Source organism: Neovison vison, chromosome 5 (genome assembly GCF_020171115.1).
Source record: "Neovison vison isolate M4711 chromosome 5, ASM_NN_V1, whole genome shotgun sequence".
Lineage (NCBI taxonomy): Eukaryota > Metazoa > Chordata > Mammalia > Carnivora > Mustelidae > Neogale > Neogale vison.
Window position 1 is genome coordinate 154748171 of NC_058095.1, and position 10786 is coordinate 154758956.

Below are 10786 nucleotides of genomic sequence, written 5' to 3' on the forward strand. Positions count from 1 at the left end.
TAAGTGTGTTATAAAATTTATTCGTGTAAGCATTCAGACATTTTTAGGTGGGCAAGATGATGTGCGGATTCCACTACGAGGCGCGACAGAAAATCCTACTGGGAAGGACAGGAGAGCCGGCGCGGGGCCGGCAGTGGGACGATTTCAAACAAATGTGAAGACGAGAGCACTTCATCGGGGAGAAACTTAAAATAATAATTTAAAGCTTCATGAGGCAAGATATGTTCCAATTTAAAACACTAAGAAATAGTACCATCAAATGGAAGGAAATCAACCTGTATGTGTACCAAAAGGGCCGTCGGGCAAACAAGAGGGGGATTTGCATTTGCGGACGTACAAAGAGGAGTGTTCCGTGAGGGGGGCATGAAGTCGTATTAATGGCAAACCCTGCAAATACAAAATAAAACCCAAATCACTGATCACAGAATTCAAAATTTACATGTAATAAAGGCAAGGCAATAGACTCGAGTTATGGCCTGTCAAATATTTACTCCACTGACATTATCTACAGAAGCACTTGGCCAATTTGTACACAGTGATTCCTTATGCACGCCAAAAGGGTTTCCGTAAAAATGACACTATATACAAATCTGTACACTGACCCACCAGAGCGATACTCCATCTCCCGCGGGGGGGGGAGTCACCCACTTAAAGCAGGGTACCTGAGATTTCATGTCCTCAATTGCCTTGTCAGGATCCCAAATATACATTTCAGGGTTTGTTTTTGTTTTTAAAGACACTTTCCTTGATATGTGCACAATGGCTAAAATTAAAAAACACGAACGAGAAAATAAAATGATCGCTTGCAGGAGCCGACACTCCCCACCCCACAGGACGAGTCCGTCGGGCGGAGGCCGGCGAGTGGGGGGCCGTGCGCCCCAGGATGGTGGGCCCCCGCGTCCGGGGTCAGGGGGTGGGGGGGCCCCTGGATGGCACACCGCAGCAGCGGGGTCAGCAAAGGCTCTCGTGGACGTTTTCAGAGGAGGAGGATGAAGAAGAAAAAAAGAAAAAACCCCAAATGCCAAAGGAATTTCAGTGGGTTGAAGTTCCTCCACCACTTAGAGAGTATCTAGGGAAAGAAAAACAAGAGAAACTTAAGTGAATGTGTGTCATTTCTGTAACCCCCGTGCAAAAAGTCAAACCAGCACCAAAATCCTAGTTTACTAGGCAATCTCAAATCATAAAAAAAATTTAGTGGCGCAAACATCAATGCGTTCATTATTATATAAAGAATTCATAAGAACTAAGAAAGTCCTGATTCTGACCCCACTTTTCATGGGTTACATAGTGGAAAAACAGGAAGAATGTAGCAAGCCAGAGTGCGCTTGGTCTCCGGGAGGAGAAAAAGATGGGACGGTTGTGCTTACAGTGCAGTTCTAACACTGCCCCAGCGGGCAGCACCCGCGGACACGCGCGACTGGGGCGCACACACAGCTGGCTGGGAAATGGCCACGGGAGGTCCCTCTGGGCCACAAGAGTATTGCTGCTTGCGCACGTAATCCGCTTCCTGGAGCTGCCCCCGGACCGGGGTCCAGAGAAGGAGCAATGTATTTGCACAAGGAGGTCTCTTAGGGCTTTTTGTCATTGGAAAGATTAGGCAACAACTCCGATGTCCAAGAGCAAAGAAAGGGTTAAGTAAATTAAGCAAACTGAAAAAACCGTTAAAAATTGTAATCGCTAGGAGTGGACGGAGTCACAAGGTCACTGCGTGTTCCCACGAAAGAGCTCCAAGTGCACGGTCTGTGGTCCTCCCCTGGGCACCCCAGGCCCCGCCATTCCTTCACAGTGACATCTAGAGCTCAGAACTGAAGTCTTCTCGGACTTGATTCTGCCTCAACCGTGTGGCCGGGAAGGAAACAGCCAGAGACCAGGAGCAAAGTGCCAAGGTGACCGAGGACTGCCAGGCAGTCCCTTAGACCAGGAAAGGCAGGGGGCACACGTGGCATGGTCCAACCCACGGGGCTGGGGCAGTTACCTCTGCAGCCGCTGGACGAGCTGGGCCACCATGGTGTCCGAGATCCCGGGGCAGGCCTCCTCGGCCAGGTAGATGGCCCCGCGCAGCTCCTCTATGGACCCCATGTTACCTCCGCACGCCTGGCTCTTCTCCTTCAGCTGCAGACACACAAGCGAGAAGAGCATGACCCGCACAGGCAAAGGAATCAAGGGGCACCTCCTCTAAGGAGGGACGCGATGTGAGGCCCACTGCGCCCCGGGCACACGAGTCCTGGCGGAGCTCGGGCTGGGCTGGGGGCAGCCTGCACTCCCTCCGGCAAGTGTCCTTCGGGGGGACAGTGCGTGTGGAAACGGCATTCATTAGACCTAAATCGCTACCTTCGCCAGGAAAGAGCAGAGACAACTTTCTGGGCACATTTTCAAGACCCAACAGGACACCCGCCCCTCTCCTTCCACTTGGACCTTCGTCTGCACCAGAAACACGTCCCGCCGCTCAGCTCTGGCTCCCACAGGGAGCTGCACTGTGGCTGCAGCTTCGCTCCAACGGTAACAGGTCGGTCCTTGATCCCAGCAAACAGCCTTTTTGGTCCACAGTGCTGTCAAAATACTCTATTTCCTACAACCAAGCACCCCCACCCAGCCTCAATTCTGGGAATCCGGTGTCCCTCTTAAGCCTCACCCCTCACAAGAAATCACAGCAGTGTCCTCGGGCACCACCACCGGCTCTAAGTCCCCCTCCCGGAGCAACGCAGGACAAAGAGGGCCGTTCAGGTTCAGTCACAGGCAGCAGGTGCGATGAGCCTCCCGCGGCGGGAGCCCCTCCCTGATGTCGCCTTTAACAAACGGATCACATCTGGCTTTGGCTTTGCAAGCTCCCATGAACACATCACTGCCAGCATCGGCCCATCCTGGTCAGCCCATCTTGACCATGCTAATCCCTCCCCCCCGTGGAAGGGACACATGGAGGACCCGGAGGGCCTGGTGTGGGAGGGGCCGTGGCCCGGCGTGCTCTCCCTGTGCTCCTCCCCCCACAGACTGTGCTCCTCCCCCCACAGACTGCGGTAGACCTGGAGGCGGCCGCCGGTGTCCACCTAGGACTCCTGATCACTTAACTAATACAACAGTATTCAGAAGTCATGAGTGCCCAACCTCTGCCTTCTCCCATTTCCTGCAACGGCCTCCCTCCCCAGCCCACCCTGCCCTGCGCCCCCACCTCAAGTCCCCCTGCCCAAAGCTGCTGCCAGAGGGGCTCTATCAGCCGTCACGCACACTCCAACATCAGGACAGCCTCACTTGTAGACACGGGGATAATGATTCTTTGTTATTTTTATCGGAATTACATAAAATGATGTATACTGATAAAAACACCTTAGACAAGACACCCGTGAATTTACCTTCAGCTTAGCTGAAAAAAGTCTAAATAGTATTACAGTGAGGACTAATTCACCAATTCTAAGTAATGATTTCAGGACTGTTTCTTCATGTGCCCAGTAGAAAATACACGGCTTCAAACAAGTAAGAAATATGTTTATCATTTTCCCTAATGGCCAGACTGATCCTAGTGAAGCGCCCATGGCAGGGTAATAGGAAAGCGGGGGAACATCTTGAAAACCCAGAGGACCGCCCCCCCAAACAACGTAATGAAGCGTGAGATGGTGTCTTACGGAGAGGAGAGGAGAAGCGCAGGCACCCAGAAACGTCAGCCGAGGGGAGAGCCAGGGAGTGACACGGAGGGCCTCCAGCTGCCCTGTGTCACTCAGTTTGCCATCACAAACCCACGTGTCCAGTGGTTTCAATCTACACCCCAGGCTCAGCATGGGACCAGTGTGGCTCATTCTGGACTACCTTAAAGGCAGCCTGTGGGACTCAAAAAAAAAACCAGAAAGGGTATCTCCAACTTCTTTTCAAATCACCTCCTAACCAGGTGAAGAATAACCTTCATTCTCGTAAACTTTATTCTGGAAAACACTGCACAATGCCGTACCTCCAGGAGGCAGGGCGGGCTCCCGTGAGAAGGAGCGACAGACCAGCACGTGGGTGACTTCAGTCCCAGGAGGAGGACGGGACCTGGGCTGCTCACCAGGGAAACAAACCGGGGGCCCAGCAACAGATAAGGAGACTTCTATGGGATTACAGTGAACTGTGGGGGCACGGTGTGGCACAGGAGGTCTCCGCGAAATCCGGTATCTCCTTTAAAATCAAATTCTGCACTTGCGCATCGCCATCAATTCGTGTGGCGCAAAGCCGTCAGGCCGCCCCGAACAGATTTTGTGGAGAGCAGGGCGGCAGAAGCTCAAATTCACCCTGGTGACTCCCGGAGCCACGCGGGGCCAGCACACTCCAGGAGGCGACAGTGACCTTTCCCAGGAGGACCGGGCAGCAGACGGTGCCAGGAGAGCAGGAGGGGCACCGGGAAGCCAGTGCCAACCCCAGCGGCCTCGCGGGACCACGATGCCGACGCCCCACCGACTGGTGCCCACTGGCTCTAACCTCCCGAATTCGATTGGCGACACGTCGCAGAAAGAGGACCCTGCTCCCCACTACGTCCCTGTCACGCCCCACCCCCCACCCGCACACGTCAACGGGGTATCTTACCTCTGCAAACAGAGGAGAAATAATTGTAGATAAACACTGAGAGAAAGGCCTCTTTGGGATGTCTTTCATCTTAGGGAAGAAAAAAAGGTGATGAGAAGGAGGTAGTTAACATTCACAGTCAACAGTGCAGAAACCCGACCGGCACCAAGCTAGCCAGCATAAAGTCTGAAATGCTCTCTGTTTGCTGTGCTATCTTTTATTTTTAAGATTTTATTTTCTTCAGTAGTCTCCACACCCAGCGTGGGGCTCAAACTCACAACCCCGGAGTCGAGGCACTTGCTGTGATAGCTAAATGGGAGTGTCTCGCTCTTTCACTAAACGTCAACGTTTCTTTGCGGTGTCGGGCCAGACTCATGCAGCTGGGCCAACCGGCATCGGGACTCTAGGTGCGAAGGCCCACGAGGTCCTGGGAGTGGCCCTCGTGCAGAGGCCGGTGACACCAAATCGCACCCCGCACGGTCTATGCAGCAGGACTTGACTACCGACACTCCGGGAATGGCAGTGAGCTCAAAGCTGGCTGGTGCAAGTGACTATCACAGGACAGGGGCCCATTTTCTACTTTTGCAATCTCTGTAATGACTCCCATCTGCCCAGCACAGCAAGACCTGTAGGATCACCAGGGGACAGCTGTGAACAGCCGCTGGTCCACGCTGCCTGACAGAAACGACACCATGGTGCTTTAAAGCCACTCCAAAAACACAGTTCTTCATAAACTTAAAGAGGCGTAAAACCAATGAAAATAAAGTCCCATGTTAAGTACCAACAGCACTACGTTTATTTTAAGATCCTAAAAATCTTAATCCCAAAATTCTGGTATCTTTTCTGAGTAACCCCAATACACAAAACAGAGTTCTGTGCAGAGTCTGAATGTCACTTCACAGCTGAGACGCCCTCCCCCCGCCCCCCACTATGTGCAAGCCTCAGGAAAGGCCGATGGTGGGGGAGGGGGCTGGGAATGGGGACAGGGACACAGCAGGCTCTGTAGAGCAGTAAGCAGCCTGCAGTACAGACCAGAGGCCGGGTTCTCGGATCTGACTCTCTGGGTCCTTATGGGTCCCCAACAGCGAGACCCCCCAGCACGCTACCCCAGGGAGCCCACCCTGCCCCCGACAGAGCAGGCCTGCAGGGGTGAGTGGAGACGAACTGTGGTAGGAGCCAGCGTTACCTTATTTCTTTCCAAGTCCGAAGGCTGAAGAGCTCCATTTTCAAGACTCTTTGGATCTTTCTCTCGGATAGTGAAGATCCAGTCCCCAGAGTCGCTGCCTCCAGAGGCCTGGCTGTCCGTATCCGTCTCCCTTTGGAGAGAAATCCGGAACTCCGTGAGCAAGTGCACAGCCCTGTGCCGAGAGCGGGCCCCCACAGCCCTGCCTGGCCACCCCACACTCCACACCTCCCAACCCCGCTCACCACCCATCACCCCTTCCAGGCCCTGCCACCCCGCCCTGAGGAAAGAGACCATCACCACGGGGCTCCCTGACTTCCCACGGCACCGGCCGCACCCACAGCCGCCATCCCGCCTCCTGGACCCCAGAGAGGCCGCTCCCCGGCAGGACCACCCTGCGCCCCGCGCTCCGCTGACAGCCCCGCTCTCGGAGGGCATCTTTTCTCCCCTTCGGCTCCTTCCCATCAACGCCCCGACATGCATCCCTTTGGCTCCCACAGCGCAACGACCCCTCCAGCCACAGCCAGCCCCCAGTCTCGTTTCTTGGGTGTGTCAGCTACACTTACTGCCTCTGTTTCTTACCTTCTCTCACCCCAAAACCAAGCCTCTGTCCCTGCAGCTGCTCTGACCAAGGCCGTCGACCGCCCGCACGACACTGCGCGAGGGGGCTCCTGCTCTGTCCTCCGCCTGCTTGAGCCCCGGGTCCGTGTTCCTGCTCATCCCCGCTCCCCTCTGAAGTCTCTGCCCCCAGAGCGCCCCGGACACGGTCACCCACAGTTCGGTCCTCTACACGGGCGTTTCCCAGCGGTCGGCCCACTGTGCTCTGCAGACGCGCTGGGTGACACGGTTCACTCTCTCGGCTCTGACGACCATTCACAGCGTCCTAACTCTAAATCCCGGACCGCAGCCGGCACGCCTCGCCTGCACCCCGCACCTCGATGCGCCCCTACACCATCCTGCCAGCACCTCACACATGTCCCACGCCAAACTCAGCTTCCCGTGCCCGGCCTCCTCCCTACCCCGCCCGGCTGCTTCTCTGGTCACCATGACACCCACCACACCGCCGAGGTCTGGATGGTCTCCACTTCCCTCACTCAAGGCCACGGCCACGATCGGACTGCCTGTCCACCTTTTTGTCCCCACAACTACCACCCTCATCCCTCCACTTCCTAAGCTGGGGGTTCTCGCTCTTGGCTCTTGTGACCCTGAAACGCTTGGTCTCACCCCCAGAAACTGATTTAACCAGCCTGGTGCATGGACCTGGTCTGGTGGTCGACTTGGACTTGTAGCCGAGGCGTGAGGGAGAACAGAAGAGGTGCTACAGAGGGGCCCACTTCCACTCGTGACGCCCTCGTTCCTGCCGGAGCGGGCGGCCCGGCGGCCCCCCTCACCCCCACACCAAAGCAACTTCCAGACCTCAACCATCTCTTTGGCTAAGAGAATTCCAGGGTGCGTAACCTGACACCAGTTTTCAGCAAGAAACTTCTGGTATGGGGCTTTACAGCCCTAGCATCCACCACACCACAACAGAGAATCGCAAAGACGTACATTTGTATCGTCAAAAAAGAATACATGTAAAGCAGTCACACCTGACCAATATTTTATGGGCAGGAAAAAGAAAAGGAAAAGGAGACCAGGCCTAGTCCTTTATTCACTGTTCCTTCACAAAGATTTTTCTTGGAAACTCCACTAGCAACAGAAAGAGGCTAAAAGGCCCCCAAATTGTCCCATACTGACACAAAGATCACCATCAACCTGGATTATCTAAAAAAAATTAACAAAGAAATCCACAAATAACAACAGAAAATCCCACCCCAGATGAGAGAGAAGAACAACCCCAAACAGGACCCATGCACAGGGCTCCCATGGGAGACCCCCAGCCCAGGTCACGCGCCCCACACGCCCACGTGGAGGGGACTCACGTGTCTGAGTCTTCGGAGCCCGAGTCCTCGTGGCTCTGCTCGGCCTTCCACCTCTTGTACCTGTCGATGAGCTCGGTCAGGTAGGAGGTTTTCTTTGCGTTGCGTATTATAAACTTGTGCTTCAGTAACTCCTTCGCTGTGGGTCTCTGGAAAAAAAGCCGCCAGACAGAACAGGAAGCAGGAGATGAAGTTCCCTGTGTTCTGACTCGACCCCCAAAGACAGACTTCTGCCTCAAAGAGTCACGCACCCACACTAAAATGTAAAGATCGGGTTCTGCTTCCAGGTCTGTTTCCCTGACCAAAGCCCGGATTCCAACAGCAGTGGTCCAGCGCCCACGGATGGGAATCCACGTGCAGTGTGGACGTGGCGGTTAGTGTCTGACATGGTCCATGACATGCCACGGGGAACCACCCAGCAAAAGCAAAAAGCCTTTCCCTAGGAAGACGCACTGACATGGAAAACATGTCAGAGAACTTCAGAGATCATTTAGGACAGCTAGAATATACCTCCCGGTTTTTATAAAATATTTTGTTTTACATTCGCACACACATACTTACATACAAATGCTGACAAGAGAGAAAACATATGCTCCGTGCTACCTTGTTAACTTTCTGTGTTAGTATTTGGCTCCACCTCCCCAAAATAGTGAGATAGATGGTAACTGGGATACATCTCAAGGAAACTAGAAAGGAACCAAGATATACGCTTTTCTCTGAGGCTGAAAGAGTACCGGGTGCCCTCACTCATCAGCTTCCCCCACGTACAAGTGCTGGCCTCCCCCGTCTGTCTCTCACCCTGGGGTTGGGGTGAGAACCTCGTCCAGGTCCTGGGCTCCGAATGGCCAAAACCACACAGCACATTCTGAAGTCGGCAACTGCCTTCCCCTTGAGGATGGCGAATCAGATGGCAAGGAGCACACTTTCCAAGCACAGCCCAAACGAGAGCAGACGGGAGGGGGGGACACGGCCAGTGAGACTCAGGTCCCACTTACTAAAGCCTGATTCACGACAGCCAGTCGTGTTTCTCAAATTCAAGCCCACAGGAAACCTGGGTCACCTCAGGTGCTGTCTCACTTTCTCACTCCTTGGGAAACTCCCAGTGTCTCCAAAGTGCTCACATTCTCAGCTTCTCGTCCTCTTCCTCAGTGTGCTTCGGGCAGGGTAGAGGTGGATATGTGTGCTCTGGGCAAGTATGCAGACACTAGCAATCCATTTTTAATGGAAAGATGAGCACACGTGTGGGGGTGTATCTTCTTGGGTGCTTCCTAGCCTCCGTACTGTGGCTAGGGACTCACATCATGCCAGACCGTCCATAGCGCCGTGGACAGATGGAGCAGCGACGCCCCCCACCCCGCCTATGCATTAATGAAGCCAACCTGGCGATCTCAGGCAACGTTCCCCGGGGGTTCGAAGAAAATGCTGCATCCCCCATTTCATTCCTTTACCAAAACGAGCATATTAGAAAACCATGGTGTTCTTGTAAAATTAGTCACCCATTCTTAGATAAGAGTTAAGAAGGGGATTCAGGGATGCAAGGGTGGCTCAATGGGTTAAACCTCTGCCTTCAGCTCAGGTCATGATCTCAGGGTCCTGGGATCGAGCCCTGAGTCTCTGCTAAGCAGAGAGCCTGCTTTCCCCCACCCCTGCCTGACTCTCCGCCTACTTCTGATCTCCCTCTGTCAAATAAACAGATAAAATCTTTAAAGGGGCCCCTGGGTGGCTCAGTTGGTTAAGCGTCTGCCTTCGGCTCAGGTCATGATTCTAGGGTCCTGGGATCAAGCCCTGCATCAGCCTCCCTGCTTAGCAGAGAGTCTGCTTCTCCCTGCTGCTCTGTTTATTTGTGCTCTCTCTATCATTCTGTCAAACAAATAAATAAAATCTTTTAAAAAAAAAAAATCTTTTAAAAAAGGGTGGGTGGATTTAGCTTGGCCTTCAGCCAACACTGCTAGGAGACTCAGAAACAAACCAAGGACATATGGTCCTATACGTAACACCAAAATACAAAGATAACTTTCAGAAATGCGTCCTAATTCAGGAGAGAATTCAGCTAAGGCTATACAGGAGAGAATTCGTCTGGCCACACGGCTCTGCCAGTCAATTACACACACAAAAAAAAGTTAAAAAGGAAGGGGTAAGAGGGCAAGGTGGGTGGTACATGGGTACTTTTTAATTTATCGTTTCTTTCCTAACACATGCCAAGAAGAAATTGAAAACATGTACTTTAAAGACACATTTAGCCATTATTTTTCTGGCCAGACTTTGCGATTACTAAAAACGGCTAAAAATAGCCTGACCTTTTACTATAAACATTAAAAATTTATGATTCCACATATAATATTAAGGAGAACAGTCTTCTGGCTCAATGAGGTACAAAATGCTAGGAAATCTGAAAGAAAATAAGTAGATTTCTGTTTATTAAAAGATAAATAATAAAAACATCTGCAGAGCGTCTGGGTGGCTCAGTGGGTTAAAGCCTCTGCCTTCGGCTCAGGTCATGAGCTCAGAGTCCTGCGATGAAGCCCCAAGTCAGGGTCCTCGCTCAGTAGGGAATCTGCTTCTCCCTCTCCCTTTGCCCCCAACCACACACCCCCCACTTGTGCAAACGCTCTCTCTACCCTAAATAAATAAAATCTTAAAAAAATAATAATAAATTTGCAACTCAAATCAATCACATCCATTTAGAAAAGAAGAAGAAGAAGAAGAAAGAGATCGCGGTCACAAAGACAATGGTGACTACAGCAAGCGTGATTAAGGAAATTCCAGTACGATGGCTCTAGACCAAGTCTGGCCACACAGAAAGAGGCGCCCACCCCGAGCCTGAGCAACTCACAAAGCTTGGCTCCTTATTCAAACAGGCTTCAACAAACTCCTTGAGGGGTTTGCTGTAGTTCCCTTCCAGCGTGGGGGGGTTGTTCTTTGGAATGAGGAATAAAACCTTCATGGGGTGCAGCTCCGAGTGAGGGGGCTCCCCCTTCGCAAGCTCGATGGCTGTTATGCCCAGGGACCAGATGTCTGCCTGCAACAACAAAGCATTTTTAGAGATACCAAGAAGGAATAAGCTCGAGTAAATAGGCTTCTTAGAAAAAAAAGAAATACATCTCAACATACTTCTAAGGTTTTGAAAAAGATAATTATTTTTAAGCAAAAACAAAAA

General features: G+C 52.5%; 1 protein-coding gene across 3 annotated transcripts in view; it reads right to left on the reverse strand.

Moving 5' to 3' along the window:
* STK24 (serine/threonine kinase 24) overlaps positions 1-10786 on the reverse strand; it is a 112510-nt gene continuing 101724 nt past the window's right edge. For all 3 annotated transcript variants that reach the window (XM_044249996.1, XM_044249995.1, XM_044249992.1), the window contains exons 6-11: positions 10463-10648; positions 7633-7778; positions 5714-5843; positions 4549-4617; positions 1976-2112; positions 1-1069 (exon numbers count right to left, since the gene is read on the reverse strand). In XM_044249996.1, coding sequence (XP_044105931.1) covers positions 1033-1069; positions 1976-2112; positions 4549-4617; positions 5714-5843; positions 7633-7778; positions 10463-10648 — 705 coding nt within the window. In that variant the 3' untranslated portion in view covers positions 1-1032. The remainder of the gene's footprint in view (positions 1070-1975; positions 2113-4548; positions 4618-5713; positions 5844-7632; positions 7779-10462; positions 10649-10786) is intronic.